The sequence below is a fragment of the Haemorhous mexicanus genome, chromosome 14 (genome assembly GCF_027477595.1).
Source record: "Haemorhous mexicanus isolate bHaeMex1 chromosome 14, bHaeMex1.pri, whole genome shotgun sequence".
NCBI classification, from domain to species: domain Eukaryota; kingdom Metazoa; phylum Chordata; class Aves; order Passeriformes; family Fringillidae; genus Haemorhous; species Haemorhous mexicanus.
In genome coordinates, this window is record NC_082354.1 from 12,688,261 (window position 1) to 12,709,448 (window position 21,188).

Consider the following 21,188-nt stretch of genomic DNA (forward strand, 5'->3'; position numbering starts at 1 on the left):
TCTTGGATTTTTTTTCTTTCCATTTCTTTCCTTTTAACTTCTTGTAAGTTGTTTTGATCTTCCCAGAATCTTCTCCACAGTCATGTTTACTCTTTTCAAGAAACTTTAAAGGAGAAGTAGGCTGAGCTTCCATCAGCATCTGTGCCACCAATTGCAGCTTCTCTTGGCTTTCAACACGGTGTGCAGCGTGGGTTTGTAGAAAAAGAGGAAAAAGGGAGTCTCTTTGTCCCTTCTCCCACTGTGCTCCAGGACTGGGGCTGAGCCCCAGGCTGGGCAGAGCAGGATAGGAGCCAATTCCTTGGCTGCCTGCCACCTGAATGGGCTGGGAATGCTCTGGGCACCCTGGTATGACAGCCCTTCCTGGGCTGTCTCTGTAAACCTGCAAGAAGGGAAAGAACTTGGAGAAGATCTGCTCTGAACTAGTGACAAAGCTCTCAGCTGCTTCCCCACCCCAGGCTGGGTGTTTAATTTCCTCAAGAGGAAGGAACTCTGTACAGCAGCTGAATCAGCTCCAAGCTCTGCAAACTACACCTCTATCACCCAAGGAGAGATATCTGCTAAAGCCAGTGTTACTGAAATCCACAAATCCTCACGGACTGTTCAGCTGCTGGGTGTATTCCCAGCTCTGGAAGTTGTGTGAATAAAATGAACACTGCAAAACTCAGGCGTGTCAAGCGGAGCTGCTATGCAGCTTTGGCACTTGTGTGAGCACAACAGCATCCTGAACCCTCTGGCAGCGAGCTCTTTAGGAGTGACTGAGCCACCTTGAGAGCAGTCTGGGCAGCATGTTGGAAAGGGGTTGAGGAGCAGCCAGCAGGGCTCTGCCTTCCTGCAGTCCTACCATGCACTTGAACCATACTAGGTAGAGAAATGAGGCCAAAGGAAGAGCCTGGCTTGGCAGGCAGTTAACAATAAAGGCTGTTTTGTCTGTGCTGTAATCTGTGACCACTATCTGGGTGAGTACTGATGACTTCCATTTGCCCTGAGTGTGCCCTTTCTCTGCCATCCAGCCCTCACCCCACTGGGAGGGGGGCCCCAAACTGCAGCTTCTGACAGGGCTGAGGGCCAGAAACCAGCAGGCTCAACCAAGCCCTGACTGACCAGGGCCAAAACACACTGCAAGGGGTCTGACAACACTACAAGCTAAAGGAAGATGAACTGCAGGCTCAAGACTAGATGGGAAAGATCAGAATGTGCTGCTGTGAAGTTTGGTGTAGTCAATTTTTGGTTTGTTTTAGTCTTTTCAAAAAAGATCTTCTCTAACCAGAGCAAATTAACAAGAAAATACATTTAGACAGGCTGGAGAATAATCAGATGAAGTGGATGTCTTCAGGTGGGCAGGGCTTTATTAATCCTGCACCACCTAATAATCTGCACACTGCTATGACCTGGAATGGGGGCAGTTTGAGGTCTGTAGAAAACAGAAGTCTAAAATCTGAAGGATGAATATTGTATTGTCTTCAGAAAGGAAGCATACAATAAATTACTGGTCCGTTTGTCCAACTTTTATCCATAAAGTGACTCTGGAACAATATTTTTTTAATCCCTTCTTTGCATTTTTACCACCATCAAGGACAGCTTGTGCCAAACTAGTCTCGTTTCCCTTTTTGATAGGCCTAACATAGGAGGCAACCTCCTCCTAATCAGCTTGAGGAAATAAAAGTTAAGCATGGAGATAGATTTGCAGCTATTAAAAAAAAGCCAACTCCTTAAGAGTACTTGACCACCCAGCAGGACAGCAAATGTTGCTGCTTTGCAGGAATCTGTCAGGGTAGCAACTTTATTTAGCATTTGAAACCATCTGATCATCTGGAAGATGACCCTCTGTGGATTACAGCCAAGAAGGAATGCTTAGAAGGATGTTCAGGGACACAATTATGAAGATTAAAAAATTGCAGCAGTTTTCCAAAGCAAAACAAGTGACAAAAATGTGGTTGAATAAGATAATCAAAAGCAGTCCCCTTAGGCAGGGGAAAGGGATTTTATAGTGAGGAGGGGCTGACAGGGCAGCAATGATAGTGAAAAGACCAGAAATCATAAAAAACCACAAACTGAGGTGCAGCTCCACTGCAAGCCATTGCCACAGAAAGTAGCAGCTATGATTTCTGGATGAAGATGGGGAAGAGAAGACTGACAGCCAAAAATGTAATTGTTCTGGTGGTTTGGGAATGATGCAGTCTGGCTTCGAGGGCAACACTGTAGAAGAGACCAATGGGAAAATAAATTATTTAGAAAACACAAGAGTTAAAAATTCAGGCTTTTTGGCTTTTTTCTAAAGGCAGAAAAGATCAGGGACAGAACTTGGTAGCATGATCAGAGTGCAAACAAGATTCTGGTGAGAGGATGACAGAGAAAAAGGCAACTTTATTTGCAGTAAAAATCAGCAGGTCAGTTGGTGGGGGAGTTTTGAATTAAGGAGAAAACAGAAGTGAGACAATATATCTGGGAGACTCTCTCATAGAGTTTTTTTACAAGTTGGACAGATCACCAAGAGCACTCTGTCTTGGCACCACTCAGAAGAAGAAAACATGGCAGGGGATGCCCTGACAACTCTTCCAGATGTACCCAAGCTTTAATAAATGGATGATCAATATAATTTTTCATATAGGCCATAAACAAAAGAATTACTGTTACACACCTAATAAAATGGCCCAATGTTCCCAAGGATTTAGAAACAGGATTTTTACTCCAAACCAAGCTCAAATACAGTCCTTGAACTCCCACATACAGAAAGGCAAATGCCATTCTCTCTCTGCCTGGTATGTTGCTAGCATTTCTACCTTTTATTCCTCCTAGTTAAACAAGTCACAAAGTGTTGTATGCAAGAAAAGTGTGTTAAAAGTCAGCTGTGGAAAAATGTCAACTAATGGCTCAGCCTTAGTACCTGCCAATGTAGGCAAGGTTGTATACAGCTGAATATTCTCCTAAAACATGACAGGGTGTGATATTTAAACTGAACAGCCATACCCTGAATAGCTTTCCCTGTAGCTGATTTTGACACTTGGAGGACCAGGCAGTTTCACACCTTTTAGGAGTACTTTGCTGGCATTTTAGAAGTTTCCACACTGACATTTTGTGTGAAGAAAGGAAACTAGTGAGAGGCTAAAAGGCTTTGAAGTACAGGAGGGAGAAAATTCTCCAACAGGCAGAGCAGGCTAATTTTGGTGCTCTCTGCCATTAAAAAAAAAAAAAACAGTTCTACTGCTACAACTAAACAGGTAAAGAAGTGGCAATGACATAGCTAAGTGTCTTAAATACAGCTCAGTTGTGGTGTTTCAGAACACAGAAATTTGAGGCAGAAATTGCTGATATCAGTTGCAGTAAATCACTAGGAGAGCATGCCCATTGGACAACTTAATTTTTCCCACCATGGAGCACATATTTAGTTGGGTTTGGTTTATTTTCTTTCAGCACAGAAGATGTAGGGGCAGCTCTACTTTTAAAGCATTAGCTTAACTCCTGGTTCAAGCTGCCCCTAACATTGGATCTAGCTTTGCAAATTTTGCCTGAGATTCCAAAAAGTGACAGTGCCTGAACTTTAACCAAACATCCTTTCTCACTAAAGCTTTTAATCTCATCATGCAGTTAGCCAAAATTAACTGCTATTTTATTTAGCTGTTTGAGCCAAATTAAATAGAGGAAAACTGATATAACAAGCTAAGAACATGATTACTAGAAGTCCTGGTTAACTGGAAAGTTATCTTTTTGTAGCTGCTTTGTGCAAGTCATCAAAATAATTGCAGTATTTTAGCAAAAGCCAACAAGCAGAGACTGTTACTGGAGTACACTGGTTCATTTTCAGCTCTGTAGTGACAGCAGCAATTGTCTTTCCCCACTGGATTACTATCTTCAGAAAATTAATCAATAACCAGAGAATGGCCATAGAAGGGTCCTTCAGTGATAAACACCACAAAGTTTACAAACAAAGAGAAAGTATTTCATTTACCTAACCAGCATATAGGAAAAACAGATTGAAAAAACCAACCCCAAAAAACCCCCATAAGTCATCAACAAGCTTTCAGGCCCTTACACGTTAGAAACCTGAGACAGAGTTTCCGGACCCGAGAGAAAGTTTCTCTTCCCCGTGCCACCCACCCAAACCCACACTGCTTTGCTGTGGTAACAGTGTGGATTTTGTTACATCATGTGATCTGAGCCTCCTGCTACCACCTTGATTCAACAGCTTGCAATAAGATCATCCAAATAGAGAGATTTTAATCTTGTTTTGCATTTGGATTTTCAGTATTCTCTAGAAGCTACATTTCTACAGTTGGCAATGCTCCTCTAAAACATATTTTGCAAATATTGTTTAAAATGGAAGTATTTGGGCATTATCTTGATAAACCCTCAGTAACCCAGCAGAACTGCTCCTCCTACACCCACCTTACCTGTTTCTGGGCCTGCAGATCTCAGCTGCTGCCCAACCACAGCACTTGGGTGAGAAGGAGGGAGGGAGGTTTCTGCAACATCCTGACCATATCTGGACTTCCACCCCCTACTCACCTGCATCCTGTTCTTGCTTGAGTGAGTGGAAAACCCTCCAAAACAAAAAATTCATTCTGTTAATTTTTTTTTTAATAATGAAAAATAAAAATCAAAGGAAATTCTGAGTATTTGAAGTTCCAGCTCAGAAATAAGCTTATTGAATACTTTCCAGTGAATGGAAATACCCAGCCTGTGAACAGTTCTACCCAGTAAGCACTGAAACACTGTGACTTACACTTCAGTGCTTTCCTCTAGAACTTCTTTCAACTGTGTCATGTCATTCCTTAACCAAAAAAAAAAAATTAACAAAAAAAATAGAAATTAATTGTTCAATTTCTCAATGATGCCAAATACAGAAAGTTTAGATTATTTAACAGAATATATTAAAATAGGAAAAGGTCACTTACGGGGAGTGATTAAAATCATTGTTAGTCATTATTACCACCAAAACTGTAGAATTGTGAAAGAGAAACATGAAAGTCTTGTTTTTGATGTCATGGTTTATATCTTAATTTTGAATGATTGGCTCACTGAAGGGAACTAAGAATTCTCTCTCTGAATTTTTCCAAGAAGCCATTACTAATGTGTTTATTTGGCACTTGAATATATTTGGGTCTAAGTGACAAGTTGATGGCTTTCAACAGTGAAGCAACCTGGCATTTTCAATAACCTCAGCAGCTAACAAAGATGTAAAATACTGAAGATACATTGGGGAAGGCTGCAGCAATTTCAGTCAAATTCCAGTTTGATGGTTTATTAAGTCTTTAGGGTGTTGAAATAACATGCCAATGTCAGAAAGTAGAATGGCCTTGAGTAGAGAGGGTGAGTGCCCAACCCTTGTGCTCAGCTCCATCTCTGTTCCACTATCCCAGACAAAAATATGGTCATGCAGTCCATCCACAAGGGGTGTGTGGGCTGAGTTCACTCTTAAAAGGGAAGAGAGAGAAACGCAACTCAGCTTTTCTTCTCTGGGTTCTGCATGCTTGAAACATGGTTCCTCATTAAAAATCCATCTCTTTGGCCACAGTTTAATCTCCTCAACCCAAGAACAAAATGCCATGCCATTACACTGAAAAGCATTCAATCACATTTATTCACTCTTTGAACAAATTTACAGATCATGTAACTGCAATGAAGAAAAAAAATAAATCACTGCAAAATTTGGATAATTTCAAGCTAAAAAACATCTTACCTTATAAAAAACCATGTTAAACGTGAAAGTATATTCAGATACTTGCTTTACATGCTGAAACACAGGCTCAATAAATGAATCCATGAGGAAGTGTCAACTAGTGTTATTCAAAACCTTTCTATATAGTGACTTAAACCATCCTTAGCATTTAAATCTTTCTTTTGGCCTAACACCTTCCATCCTTTTTTTTTCCCCCATTCTAAGGCTTTTCAAATTTGTTTAGGGATTTTGGTTGGTTTGTTGTTTTTTTTTTTAAGCAACTAAATTTTGGTTTTGTCATAGACACCAGGATAAAAGTCAAAAGAATTTAGGAGTAAGTACTGATTTTCCTAGATTGCTAGCTGAAAGCTACAAAAGTTTATATTACACTTTTATGCTTACTTATCTTGAAACTATACATTTCTGTCTAGTGGTCTATGTTGAGCAACATTCCAGATGAGGTAGATTGAAGGAATATTTATCATTGCAATGACATCAATGTTGCAGAGGGAATGAATTCAGCAAGGAATGTAATTACTCTTTTCCTCATGCTATTCCTTAATCTCTGGAATTTCAGAGAGTGCTACTAGCTGACTTTGTATAACCTGAGTTTTTTCTCACTGAAATCCCTGAGGCTTTATTTTCATTTTGTATCATTTACTAATTTTTATAATGTTGGGGTTTTTACAGCCTGATTGGAGGTAAAAGGCATATGCTAATAAGGGGTCTGCTAGTTCTGCTACATTTCTCCTCCCCTGTCTACCACTAACAAAAGGAGGATAAGAGACATGGAAAAAACTATATTTGAGTGGCTCAGGGAACAATGGGTAAAGAATTGGATATATTGATAAGGAGGGAATACATAAGTGCATAAAAAAATGCACACTTGTAGCCAAAAAGCATGTGGCACTCATCCTACTTCTTGCAGAACAATATGTTCTAAAAATACAGCATTTAGTTTCACTTTTTTGACTGAATGGAGTTTGAAGACAGGGATGAACTTTAAAAGGTTGGTAGCTATAAAGTCTCTCCTAGAAAGCCTATCAGGAGATCTCTTCCCAGTCTGCTAAGACTGCCCATGTCCATGACTCATGTCTACACTTATCTGGAAGGAGCAAGAAATCCCTGAGCACTAACCATAAAGGGCTTCCATGGATCCTTTTCTCTCCATTCCATTATCTTCTTCCTCCAGCACAATCAAGGTACTGCTGTAACCAACCTTGCAGCACAGGGCAGAAACTAATGCTGAGAATACAGAGCAGAAAAATGTCACAGTTGTCCAGAAAACACCTGCTGAGCTTTGCTGGGTAAAGAACCCTCAAAACCATCACAGAATGAACAAAACAACAACAAAACCACTTGACAAACTGTTACAGTAAAATATAGAAGAAATATTTTGTAAAAAGTCAAATCAGCACCTTGTTTCACATTGCTAAGTCCTAGAGGGGAAGCTCAAATCAGAATCTCATCACTACAGAAAGAATAAAACTTATCTCTTAGAAAACAGGTCAAGGTTGTCACCCCCTCTTCCCCAGATCCATCAGTTTGGCAGTAAGGATGGGTCTTGAAGGTGGGTTTCAGTGGTTTAATGTTAATCTGTTTGACCACAGCTCCTTAGACTCATGCATCCATCCTGATATTTTTGCTGGACAGGCTCAGGACAACTTAGCTGCTAAAAATCAGGTGTCTTCAGGCCAATATGGCCAAAGTAGAATCACAGTCTGGTGAGACTCAATACAGTTACCTGCTACTGCACAGAACAAGTAAAAAAAAAAAAATCTATTTCTCACTTTACACAAAGTAAAATTAACCCAAGAAGTCCGTGAAGGCAAGGCATCTGAGGACAGGCAACTGACAGGATAACAAAACTAAACCTTTTTTTATGAATATTCTGAACACCAGCTGGAAAGCAGAGGCTTTTCATACACATTTCCAAATTTAAAAAATACCTTCTTTGGTGGGATTTGACCAAGTCCCAGCTGATGAGCAGAAGCACAAGAAGCTCAGTCCATAAGTGCCCTCCAGAGAGTGCCCAGCCCAGGCACACAAAGGGTTATCCACAAACAGTCCATGCTTTGCCATCCCATCTGGCAGCAGCTCCATGTGGTAGCACTAATGACCCATCCCACCTTCTGCAAACAGAGCCAAATACTTCAGAGAAGTCACAGTGCTTGCTCCAAAAAAAAAAAAACAAACCCAAACAACGCTGACAGTCTGGTGTGAGGCACAAACACAAGTGCAAGTGGCAGTAACAATTGCAGGGCAGAGCTGGCTGAAGCCAGAGCAGGGAACCCACAATGCAGTCCCAAGGGATTACACACATGCTCATCCTGACTGAGCTCAGATGGGTATTTCTGGCAGAGATGGAAGAACAGCCACTGTTAGTGATGCATCTTCAGAGAAGAAGAGCTGGCCAGTGCCTCACAGGCCTCTTCATATCTACAGTCACCTGAGGTACAGGAGCAGGAATCAGCTTCCTCCTCTTTCACTGATAAAGCAGAGTCTACCTGTTTTCTTTTTCAGGATTAGTGCTCTCTGAAGTTTCTGTTAAAATTAAAGAATGAATTTCTTCTTCTATAATTAACCTGTCAAAAGCATTCATGGGATCATCCTTTGCAGAGCTCTGAAAGAGAGGAACAACATTTTTAACAGTATTTCCTCGTGGCAAGTGTTGCTTTTTCACCCCAGTAAGACAGACCCCAACATATACCCTGTATTATGGTGGAAAGCCAAGGTAGCTGGGCAACAAAATGTGCTTTTCAGAGCCATGGCTTAGGCCTGGCTGACAGAAGAAATGTCCTCCAGAGATGAGGAACTGAAGGTTGGTTCCCACCTTAAGGGTGCTTCCAACTACAGCCAACGGGTGAATCTCAGGCAGGAGGATGGAGAACTGAGCATGTACACACTTTGTAGAGTTTTCACTGAGCACACAGAGAAAATCACTTGGGGCAGTAACAAAACATTTGTGAAAGCACAACAAAGTATAACAGCTACCACAGTTACAGCCCCACAGTGGCCAAGACTCCCATCTGGGAGAACAACATTCATGTCAAGGTTTGAATTAGGGCTTGTCAGTGTACTTCTCTCAGGATTTTTATAAAGGGCTACTCAGAGAGATTTATTTAGAAATAAGTTTCCTTAATGGTATTATGTTTATTTTCCCTGAAATAAGGCACCACTGCAAGCCTTTCATCAACCAACGCCTGAAACAACTACAGCTGGTTTTGTTCTTTTGCCAACAAGAAGCTATATGTCTGATTTACTTTCTACCTAACAGACTATGATAAATGTGAGAGTGCTAAAAATGTTAGTTTCTGGAAGTCAAACACAAATAGCTTAATTCAGCATCATAAATACAATTAAGTAGCAGAAAGACAAGAACGTTCAGTAAAAGTCACTTAATGGAGTTGCAAAAACAAAACCAAAAATCCTCAAACCAAAACCCACACAGCAAAAGAAGCCTGACAATCAGAAAACTGCCACCCAAAAAACCCCAGCCTGAAACAAATTTAAGGGACTAGTAGTTGGAGTAACAGAATAAAGCAATTCAATTAATCTAACTAGAAAAGTACATGTCAGTTGGGGGGGGTGGGGAAGGAAATCTAAGTTTTGGGTAATTGTTCCTGAACAATTCCTAGTATTGAAAAATACCTAATCTTCATATGATATGCTTACTTATACACAGTTAGTTTTAAGACAGACATAGGAAAAACAAAACTGCAAGCCCAGAGATCCCAGTTCAATAGATTTGTTGGCCCAACAGCTTCTTACTAACCTGGGAATCCTCATTCTGCTCTCCAAACATGCGCTTAAGAATTTCTCTTGGGTCTGGAATTGGTGGAAGAATTAATATCTTCAGCCTTCAAGAAGTTAAAAAGAAAATATTTAGATGAAAGATATATTAATTCAAAAATCATTTAAAAACCACTAAATCATTTAAAAATGTCAAAATCATGTTTGGGTACAGTAAAGAAAATTTGTGGAGTCAACTCTGTCATCACTGGCTGGCCTTCATTCTCTGTGCAACTCTACCCATTTCTTATTTTTACTTTTACCAAAACAGAAGGGGGACATTGACATAGACAGATTCTAAATAACTCTCATCTTGACAAAGACAGTAGCAAATGTAGGGAGATCAATATTTACCTTTTTAGATAAACTAGTAGAATTATTGTAGATACTGCTACTATTAATGGAATGGTAATTATTAGAACAAAATAGATTGTAGAGTCCCTCTTCTCACCTGGAAAACAGAAATTGTAGAAACTTAGGGATATTTTGAGAGGCTTTTTAGGAATAATGACAACAAAATAGTTAATTCTCCAATTTGTTCATAGACTCAGTGCTTTATCAAGTACACTAGCACTTTTATAGGCAAGGACCATCTTGTTTTCCAAAGATGGGATTATAATGTTGATGTGTTTGGCAAGGAAATGCAAATGAGCAAGACTCAGGGCTGAAAAATTGGCTACACTGGACTTTGCACAGCTCCACAAATGGCACCACTATCAACAGCAGCACAGGCTGGGACTGGTGGTGCTGCTGAAGGACTAGAGCTCTTCTGCCCTCTTTCACTCAAAATCAAACAGGTACATAAGGAGATGATCTTTGACTCCCATTTATTTAGCAGACAGAAAGGTATTAAATGCCTTACAGATGAAGAGTAAAAGTGCAGCACAGTGCAGGCACAAGTCTCTCACCAATGCTCTTTTCCTCACTCCAGTCACTTTGGAGATGGCTGTTGTAGCACTCCTGCTTTGGCTTTGCTCTCACTCTGAAGGTGTACTTGCTATTTGCATCAATGCCAGCAATTGACACAGAATTCTTTTCAGACTAAGGCAGAAAAGGAAAGGTAATTTGCTTTGTTCAATAACCAGCGTATTCTCAGTCACTTTCAAGACTATTTACATTGTGCAGCTAATGTATTCTGAATGTTTTGATGGAAGACCTTTTTATGACTATGAAAGCTCATTAAAAATAGGACATAGTGGAATTTAACAAGCACAGAAGGCCTAAATGCACATTCCAAAGCTAAGATTTAATCTCATTCACTACTACATCTATCATGCAGCATTTGGCATCGATGATTAAACTAAGACTTAGCACTTGGAATGGTGCCTTATAATTTTTTTTCTTTTCCTTTTTCTGAGAAACAGCTGTGATTTACCTTCCCTTCTTGTCAGGGCAGCATAACCAACCATACCAAAGTGTTCTGTGATGCCTCTACAAAGAGCACACACTAGATAGGATCTAACTGCACTTCTTTTTCATCCAAAATACCAGTTTCCTGGGGAATGTTGCTAGCATTCGAGTTTGGGGTAGAATAAACAACTACACATGCTCCACAGGAGAAGACTGCCACTCACTTTGAACTTTATCAAGTTGTTTTTACCATTCTGATCAAACAGTACATTCAGTCTGGCTATGGACACACAGCACAAGTCCATCCAGACACTGAACTCAATGCTTTTTATGTGCACACTGAAATCAGGGTGTCTGAGGGTGCACCCCTCATTCTCCCCATCCACCCTCAGTCTTTATCCCCTTGCTCTTCTCTGTGACATTCTCTGTTCTTGTGTGCACCAGCAGCTGATTTTTCTTTAGGGAAATCAGGTCACAGCATTTAAATCCAAAGCTGCCCCATGACCACAGAGACCAACAGCAGGTAAACCCTGCACCAAGCCACCAAAGCCCACATGCCTGAGAAGCAGACAGGCACCATTTCCTGACAGTCTAGTAAATCCCTCTTTATCAGACTGTTCTCACACATTAGCAAATTGCCCTAACAAATGATGGGAAGGATTCATAAGACTTGCATGAATTTTGATGTACAGCTTTTACTAACATAAACCCAAAGTATGAGAGAAAAATCCTACATTCACACAGCACTTCCAGCTCTGGCACCTGCCCCAGTCACATGCAACTGCTCATTTTCAACTGCAAATAATTCAAAAGATTCACTGGAAAAAAAATAGCAATGAAAACTCACTGCAATGATCTGACCGGTGTCCAAATCACCATTGCAACACTTAACTTCATAGTGTAAACAACTTTTTGGAAAAGTTTCTGATTCACTCCACTTTACATCAATTCTATCATTAGTCTTTGACAATGTCAATTGTCTTGGTGTGGCAGGTTTTACTGAAATGCAAAATGGAACAATTAGTTCAAAAGTCTATTTCACCACTTACAAAAATTGTTCAGTCCTGTATTGCAGAATATTACACTTACACCAGATTAAGAAGAGAAAGAGGAAGATGTTGGCACCAGTAAGTCAAAGTAAGAGTAAATCTAACCAAAGAATAAGAGTAGAAGTTAATAGAAAATTACCCCTCCCCCTTCCTCCCAGATACCCATCCCACAGAAAACCAACTCTTGTCTATAAAATTTCAAATCAAAGGTCAGTAAAAGGGAGCATCTAGCCTCATTCTCTCATCCATACTTTATGAGGTGAAGTTTCTCAAACACAATGTCCTACCAAATTCCTTACTTTAATTATATTTTTATGATGTGATGTTAAACTTACCAAGGGTGGTAGGATTTTTACTTGCACAGACAGGCCTAACTTCTTCAGAATCACCTCTAATCAAAATACTTATAGCAGGATAAGTTCTCCTCTCTTTTGGGAAGGTAAGATTGAAAATGCATTCAAAGGTTCCTTGGTCTACAGAGGGGTTGCTACAGTTCTTAGGGTCTTCCAAGCCATCAAACCTAGAGCAATAAATTATTATAAAACTCAGAAGAAAAGGACAGCAAGGGGAAAGCTTGTTCATAAACATGTGTTACAAATTCTAAAGACTGATATTGCATTAAAGCTATGCTATAGCATATAAAAAAGTAAAGCTAAGCAAAGTAAGCAGCCTCTAATTTATCTCAAGCTTTAGAGAGAGTCTTGTTTCTGTGAAGAGAGGCAGGCTTGCTTTATATCAAAAAGAACAACTGCTCTCACCTTTGCTTCACATTTTCCACATGGGACAACAATTCCAAGGAGTAAAGAATATTTAGAAAACATACTAATTTGGACCACTTCTTCTCAGCAGAATTTCATCTCTGTGATAGAATGAGCTGATCAATCTTTAGCTCTGCCTCAAGTATCACAGCTCTTGAGACAGAGACAGATAGCTCTTTACCTATTTACCTGATTTGATTTTCAAAATGTCAGTATTCCCTTCCAATAATAGAGAAGTTAGGAAGACAAACTTCTTCCTTGCTTCTCTTTGTGGCCCAAGTCTCAATGAAAATACACCAGTAGCCTTTCCTCCCAGGAAAAACAAAACAAAAAATCCCACCTCACTGGCATTGTGGAAAATGTATCTTTCAGTCTAAAATTGAAGTGTTTTCTTAGTTTTTGGCTTTAAAAATCTAAAAATTATTATTCTTTCAAAGCAGCATGAATTAAACCACTTTGAAGTCACTCCAGCTACATCTTCCATTAAAATTAAGGGCAGGTTGAAAAAATATAGCTCAAATCCAAAGCATTATTCCACTAAGTATCCCTCCACCCAGAAATTCAGATCATCAACCCTGCATTGGTCCTGATCTTATAACAAAGAAAAAGTTTGAGGAGCTGTCTAGACAGGGAACAAATAGTCTCCCCACATTTAATGAAAGCAGCAAGTTTTGTGCTGTTTGCTGCCCAAATGCCCCAAACTGAACAGCTGGCCTGCAAGACTGCCACTGGGGAAGAAGAGCAAAAGGTTTATGCAGTTAGTTCAAATAAGACAGAAAGCTGATTTAAAACTACTACATGGGGCTTTTGAAAAGGAAACTCCACTATTTCTACAGAAGCTAATGCAATCTGGCATTTCACAAGCCCCATCAAGGTGCAGAAGTATGCATAGATCAGCACATACAGCTATCAATGCCAAGAGCTGGCTCACACAAGTCTGTTCCTTGGGAACAAGACACCATTTATGGCTGTCCACTGGCCAGCAGGGAGGATGATGATAAAAAGATGTTCTTCATTGCTTTAAGGGTGAATCAGTTACTTACAACATTGAAGATGCAAACAGAAGTACTGCTAAGAGTTATTAATGCTTTCATACCATTTCCCAGTGGCTTAGGAGCTGACACATACATTGTGAGTGATCCTAACTTAAACATCCTGTTTTCTTGGACTGCAAAGAAAGTAACTAATACATTGGTATAGCTTAGTTCTTAATTATTCCCTCTTTGAATCAAGTTCCCAAATAGAAAAATATAGAAAGCAATAGCAGCTGTGGTAATCTGGGCTACAGAAGCAGACACAAAGCAGTTATATTGACTTTCCAAAAAGTCTTGGCCATAGCAGCTTCAGTGGTGAAGTTTTCTGTTGGATGGGACTGAGCAGTAACTTGGACACAATGCCCCGGGAACTTTAAAAGCAACAGGAAGCAGACAAGTGCAATGTGTCATGTAAAACTAAAGATTAGTCCTAGAGCACTTCAGAGCTGGGAATACAAATCTCCCACGAACCAGTAGGACAAAGTGTAGTTGGTGTCACTGCTTGCATTCTCCCCACGATGCCAGGTACAAGCCATGTACTCCAGATTGTGCCAAACACAGCCCAAGTCAACAGCAGCAGTACCCAGAATACCTGCAAGGCAAGTTGGAAATGTTCTGTAAGATTTATTTTGTCCAAGTTTTCTCTGCTGGTTCCAGAAGTAAAACATTTCATAACTGAAACTGGAAGGCAGAAATGGGTTGGTTACCTCTCAGACTACACTGCCTGTTCAGCACAACAAACGATGAATTCCAGCTGTTTAGAGCTTGCAATGGCTGAAATCTCAGCAGAGTAACTTTGAGAGGCAAACCAATCACAACAGCACATCCCAGAATTCACCATGGCTGAACTGCTACTTAGAGTTACCAGATGCTAAGGACAAGGTATTGAGTCAGGAAAATATTTATTTCTATTAATCTACAGGTACTTTAAAAAAAAGTCAAAGTAGCTGGTAATTGCAGGAAAACTATAACAAAGCTAAATGCTTTTACATCCATCAATGTCAACCATAATTAAAGGCTGACTACTTTTAGCTTCTCCAGGTAGAGTATTAGTTGCTTTATATTTATAATATGAGGAAATACCTCTGAGTCTTAAATTTTGACAAAAGCAGCACTAGGTAATTTGACTTTTTAATCAAGACCCATATGCCTTTAGACATTAAAATCTAACATTTGGAAACTCAAGTCACATCAATACAAATGAGTACTTAGCAATTGGGAATAGGGCAGTGGATCACCCAGGCAGAGCAATTATGGCATAAAGTCTTTCAATTCAATCTACTTTGAAAGTCCAAGCTTGCATTCTCCCTGAAGCAGCAACTAAGAGTATAGGGAAATGAAACAGTTTTTCTTATTTCAAGAAATATATTAAAAATATTTCATCTGCAAACACACTTTTAAAATCCCCAGCCTGTTTAGTGCATGCTGTCCTAATGATCTGCCTCCTTGATTTTCCAGAACCCTTCTGGCAGACACCCACACAAGCTTGATAAGGTCTCTGATTCTCCCAACAACATGTGGTTTTCATCCACATTAAGTCATGTTCCTGGGCTAAGACAGACTTTTAGGCAAGAGGCTCATTTTCTTGCTGTACATCCTAACTTCAAGTATTCAGCAAAATAGCTTACTCCTCAAAGTCTGCTTCCTAATAGTTTTGCTGTGGACCCCACACTTCTGCATGCCAAGAAACAAAAAATACTTTTTCTCTATTCATTTTGCTATGCTTTGTAGACCTCATTCATCTTTTGAGAAAGACAGAACACTACTATAATTATTTAAGTAATTTATTCAACAAGTTATTAAATTTAATACATTCCTCCCTCCTACATAGACAATTATAGAGTTATTTTATGGGCTTCTGTTTATACAGAAAAATCATACAAAATAAACTGATTTAGATGTTAGTCATGAAGGCAGCAGGCTTAAAGGAGTCAGAGCAATCTCTTATGCCACAACCACCAAAACCAAAGCAGTTTGTACTCCATTCCTGGGTTTAGAAGGGGGGAAGAAAACCAAAACATTTTTCATACCATCTCAGACACATGGGAATTCCTGCCAGTGTAAGGATATATTACAGCCCTTCAGAAAGAAGGGCTCAAAGGAGGCAGAAGACAAGCAACAGGAACCACACTGCTGTTTTGGAAGAGCACTTCAATTTTACAAGCTTGCCCAGAAGACTTTAAGCATCAGAAGACCCCAGTTATGTTTAAGGATGGTATAATCATTCTGTTTAAGCACTATCAAAAAAACCAGCCCTTGTGCCTGATATTTCTCTATGATGCATTTTATGATTTCTTGTTGAAAGAGAAGAGAAAAAGCCATGTCTCCTCGGGCCAAGAGGGGTCTGGCCACTGCTGGCATTACCTTTTGGCAGAAGGGAGGTCTCCACCCAGGGGCTGGGCTCGCTGCTGTTGTCATTCTTGCATTCACTTCTCACTCTGAGGCGCATTTCCTCATTCAAGTGCGCGTCCGTCACACGGAAACGGCTCTTACTCCATTCCTGGGTTTGGATGGGGGGAAAAACCAAAACATTTGTCATACCATCTCAGACAATGGGAATTCCTGCCAGTGTCAGGATATATTACATTCCTTCAGAAAGACTACAGCTCAAAGCCAAAGGAAACCAGTGTCTGGCTACCTGGGAAGCCTCAGCATCACTTGGTTTTGCTTTTTTCTTTCTCAGGCACAATCAGAACTCACAAAGAGCTACTCCTACCCCTGTGACCTACAGAGCAAAAGATGCAGCAAGATGTACAGTCTGCTTCATCCTGTCCTCTGAAACTGCTGACCCTCAGTTCTTTCATTGCTGATGACCTTAATATCTATTAGACCCTTCCACAAACTTAGCCAGCTCTTTAAGCAAGGAGACCTTCTACTTGTTGATTTGTTAATGAATCAATCAAAATAGGTAAATAGGTTTCTGCTGTGTTAGCAGGTTCAACTGGCTCATTGAAAGGTCCAATGAAGATTATTAGAGATCATTAGTGTCAAAATGAAACATCACTCTTTTAGCAGTGGCATTAAATCAGCTCAGCTGTTTGCAAAACCAGAGTCACAGAATTATAAAATGCTTTGGGCTGGAAGGGAGCTTAAAGATCATCCAGGTCCAGCCCCCTCGCTGTGGGTTCCTGGGTTCTGCTAGAACAGGTTGCTCACTGCTCCATCCAAACTGGCCAAACCACATCCCTACTCATGTCCAGGATATCCTGGAGCTGTGAGAAAAAATACAGTCATTAGCATGAAGAGGCCAATGTAAGCATCAGGCTGTAAGACTGTAACAGGGCTCAACAAGAATGGACTGCTTCAAGAGGCATCATATCAATTGTAACCATATCTGAAATTGCAGCACTGCCTCCCCCACAGCAGGCATCTACCAAAGGCTTCAAATTCCCAGAGTGTGGAATAACGTATTTATTTTCTTACTGGCAATAAATTGTAAAAATACTTGTCCTACAGTCCATAGCAATGGGCACTGCAATGCCCTGTTCAAACAGCAGCTAATCCACAGCAAGGAGCACATCTGGGCTGCAAACCATCCAACACAGAAAACAAAAGCCCAATACAATTGAGTTATATATGAGTTATAAACAAATTACTTCTGTTCCAGGCAACAAACATGCACCATATTGTCGTCAAAACACAACCCTCCCATAAAAAATTGTAATTGCAGCAAGAGGGTAAATGGGAGAATGTTAATTCTTGGCACTGCTTCCAGAAGATACAACACTGTCAAACTACAACTAAATCTGCATGTCTCTTTAAACTGAATCCAAAGTAAAGGAGAAAAGCCTTTGCAAATTCCCATTAAACTCTTGAGTATGTAGACTGCCCTGTATCTATTTTTTTCTAGAAAGCTGCATAAGCAAAGACTGAAAGGAGACTTCTCCCATTATAATTACAGTACTTCAGTGTTACCACCAGCACTCAGTTATCAGAGAGCAACAGACAGATTTTTCTGATCTGAAGATCCCATATGCTGGTATGATTCACTTTTGAGGTTTTGATCCCATAATAAGAATGAAATGCTGTATTAAAATTGTATTTATATATGTGAATAAGCTCTCCCACACGGAGTTTTATAACAGTAAGACATTTACTGGAACACAGAGCTCAAAGAGGTGATGTACTTACTCTTCTGTCCTCAGGAACCCCATTAATGACGATGTCACTGGAATACTCCAGGTTGCAGCTGCTGCTGATGTTCTCTGGGGGGTTCCATGTCCAGTTCAGAGTACAGATATGGGTCAATGAATACTTCAGGCTGGATGGAGAGGGAAGAACTTTTGCTCCTGGAAGAAAGGAGTTACCAGTGTAACAATCCTGTTGGGCCACACTTTACCATTAGTAATGCTGACAGATTTTTTACTCTCTGACAGAAAAGAACACAAATAACTGAAAAGTAATTTTAAGAAACTGCAGCCTGCAGCAGTGCAGTGGTTGTGGTACTCAAACTTTTGCACGTTGCGGGAAGATGAATCACATGCTGAAACTTTAGTAAAAACAGTATATACATTTTGTGGAGCAATTAATACCATGTTCTCCCCAAAAGTTATCCATCAGCATAGTTTTAAAGAGAAATCCTTAAAAAGACAAGTGATTACATCTTGCAAGTAACAGCTGTACGTTACAAGCACAATCTAAGCAAAGACTGCGTGCAAAGCAAAGACTGCAAATGCAAGAATGTTAAAAAACAACAAGGAAACCACACTGCTTTCTCAATTACCTATTAAAAATACAATGCTATGTTCTGGCACAGTGAGCAAAACCAGTGTGGGACAAGTAGTAATTTACTGCTGCCACACTTCAGTGGTCCATTTTTTACCTCCCCAAAAGCCAACGAGAAGCAGAGCAGGGCCATGACTCAGAGACGGTCACAGAGATAAATCCATTTGTGCATTGACCCTTTCTTATGGTGTGCACTGAGTCAATGCCTGCTCAAGACCCACCACAAAGCTTGAAGACCATATTAGAAAACAAAGAAGGGAAACACGACAGGAAATGGCAAACATCCAGGAAAAAGTAAAGTACATGTCAGACATCAATTCTAGAAAACATCACCAACTGGGAATTCCCTAAAAAAGTAAAAGTGAACTTTGTTTTTTTAAAGGGCTACTCTAATAGGTACTATGAGAAGATGTTGAACCAGAAGTTCAATTTCTGTTTCTCAGGGTATCTCCAGGTATCATCACTGAGCCACCACCACTTCTCAGTCTGTGCACCCACAAGAGTATACCCTTGTTACTCAATAGTTTCACAAACACTTCAAATAGATATCAGCTCGTGCTGCAGGTCTTGCAGGCAACCAAGCTCAGGTTCCTGGGAGCTTGTCCCAGGGGACAAGCTCAACCCATCCCAACATTCAAGAGAGCTCATAGGAAAAGGGCAGAATAATTCCATCAAGATCAGTTTTCCCATCCAGGTCACAGTGCAGCCCGGTTTCCTTCTGCTAGCACAAGGAAGAGGGAAGACAGAGAAGCAAAAGAGCTTCCTTGAGCAACAGTTCTGCTCAAAGCATCCATGACACCATTATTTTACATTTCCTGAATGCCAGAGTAGCTAAATCTTGAAGGGAATTAATCAAACTTCTGGAGCTCTCTCAGACCTTTGCACAGTTCAAGGACAGGCGATGGTAGAGATCAGGCACCATTATAATCCATGTGTTTGCACAGATAATGAGAATAATTACAAAGATTCACTGATTTAGTTTGAATATGCTTAGTTTGTTTGAATACTTAATATTTTGGGGATTTTCGTTTGAGCAGAAAAGAGAAATTTTTATTCTTGCAAAAATACAGTCTCCAGTGAGAAAAATGAATGTAGCAAGAACATCTTTGCCTATTACCTCTTCCACTAACAAAAACATACAACTGGCTTTAGGAACAGCCTTGGCACATTACGTTAGCAAATACTGAGCCCTTTTGATCATATTAAAAAAAAAAATTTCAACAAGATTACACAGCTCCAAGCATTCCATCTTCTCATGCTTGAACTTTTACCTACAATAGCCACAAACCATTAAAAAATGTCATCCCTTATTTCTACCCTGAAGTTCTAAACATTTTCTTCTAAAAGGTTTGATTAGAAGCCATTGCACTTAAATTTGTGGATTACTAGCCACACAAAGAAATTCTAATATTTACAGCTTATAAATTAATCAGTAAAATGTATTAATAAATAATAAACATTAAAAGTTTAAATCTAGTAGGTTTTTGAATAATCTACAGAATTCTGAAGTGCGTGTTTTAATGTTTTTTAATTCAGCTTTTATTCATAGATTAAGCCAATCTCATACTTTTGTCTGTGTAAAATATGCTCATGCTCACCGTCTCATGCTCTCATTTTTAAAATTTCTGTAGCAATTTTGCAGAACAACTCAATGACCAACTACAAAACGTGGGCAAGCCGTTATTTCACTCTTAAAATGTAAAATCACGGTGGTGCTTCTAAGAAAAGAACAGCAGTAGACAGCAGAGATTACATGAGGCATAGAAAACATATTATTTCTAAAAGCCCTAACGAGGAAACATCAGCAAATCCTCTGCTTCAAGCATCACGTGAGAGTGTTGTAAAGTAATATAAAACTCATAATATTTTTATTTTGTCCCCCTGCATTTTCTGAAAGTTGATTTCATAGTGATAATGTTGTTTTCATAGTGATAAACCGAATTGCAGACAGCTGAAAAATAACATTTCGTAATGTCTATAGGTGGGTTTTTGGATAAATGAGTAGAGAATAAACCTTCAAGCCCGGGTCCTAACGAAGTCCCCGCAGACGCGCACGCATGTTTCCTAAAACTAAACATTGGTACTTCCAAAACCGGGAACACTAAAGGAAGAGCGAAGGCGCCGGGCGAGGGAGGCTCTGCGTGCCCGCACCCGGCGGAGCCGCTCCCGCACCGCCGCAAGACGCGGGCACCGGCAGCAGGGTTGGGGGTTCTGCTTGGGGTTTTAAGGCAGAAACGGTCCCGGGAAACGAAGACGGAACTTAAAACATTTCTGCCGACCCTGCCAAAAGCTGCCTTATTGAAAGGGGAGAGCAGATTTTCAGCATCCCCGCTCCCTGTAAGCGACATGTCAGGGAGCGCAGCCGGCGCCTCACACACGGCTGACGAGCTTCGGGCGATTTCTACTACAAAATGAAAGTATTTCCCTTCCATCCATGCCCGCATTTCCCTTCCATCCATGCCCGCATCTCCCTTCCATCCATGCCCGCATCTCCCTTCCATCCATGCCCGCGTGTGCGCGGAGCCACGGCCGAGCCGCCCGACCCACGCACGAGAAGAGCCCGGAGCGGCCGCTCCAGCGCCGGCACCGCGCCTGCGGCCACGGAGCGCAGCCAGCAGCCGCTCCCGAGCTCCGCCGCCCCGTCCCCGCAGCCCTTCCCGCTCCTACCTGCCGCTGTCGCCGCGGCCACCACCCAGCAGACGGCGAGGAGGAGCGGGCAGGGCAGCGGAGCTGCCGCGGGCACAGCCATGGCTCGGCCGCCCCAGCGCGGCCCCTTGCTCCCACTTCCCGTCAAGGGGCCGGACCGGCCGGGAAGGGCGGCGTG

The 21,188-nt window shown here is 40.8% G+C and overlaps 1 protein-coding gene across 1 annotated transcript; it reads right to left on the reverse strand.

The window, feature by feature from the left end:
• Positions 1-5,549: 5,549 nt before the first annotated feature.
• IL13RA1 (interleukin 13 receptor subunit alpha 1) lies at positions 5,550-21,188 on the reverse strand. The gene is made up of 10 exons (XM_059859002.1): positions 21,032-21,188; positions 17,771-17,928; positions 16,004-16,139; positions 14,111-14,231; positions 12,183-12,367; positions 11,646-11,797; positions 10,357-10,489; positions 9,803-9,899; positions 9,432-9,516; positions 5,550-8,279 (listed from the first exon to the last, which is right to left on the reverse strand). The coding sequence occupies exons 1-10, from the start codon at positions 21,111-21,113 to the stop codon at positions 8,160-8,162; spliced, it is 1,269 nt and encodes a 422-aa protein (XP_059714985.1). The 5' UTR covers positions 21,114-21,188; the 3' UTR covers positions 5,550-8,159.

Excerpts from the sequence above, each read along its gene's own strand:
- IL13RA1 (XM_059859002.1), bottom strand. The coding sequence starts at position 21,113 with ATGGCTGTGCCCGCGGCAGCTCCGCTGCCCTGCCCGCTCCTCCTCGCC. Across the intron at positions 16,140-17,770 it reads GGGTTCCTGAGGACAGAAGA|GAATGGAGTAAGAGCCGTTT; the intron begins GTAAGTACATCA and ends ATCCAAACCCAG. Across the intron at positions 12,368-14,110 it reads AACTACACTTTGTCCTACTG|GTTTGATGGCTTGGAAGACC; the intron begins GTTCGTGGGAGA and ends TTATTGCTCTAG.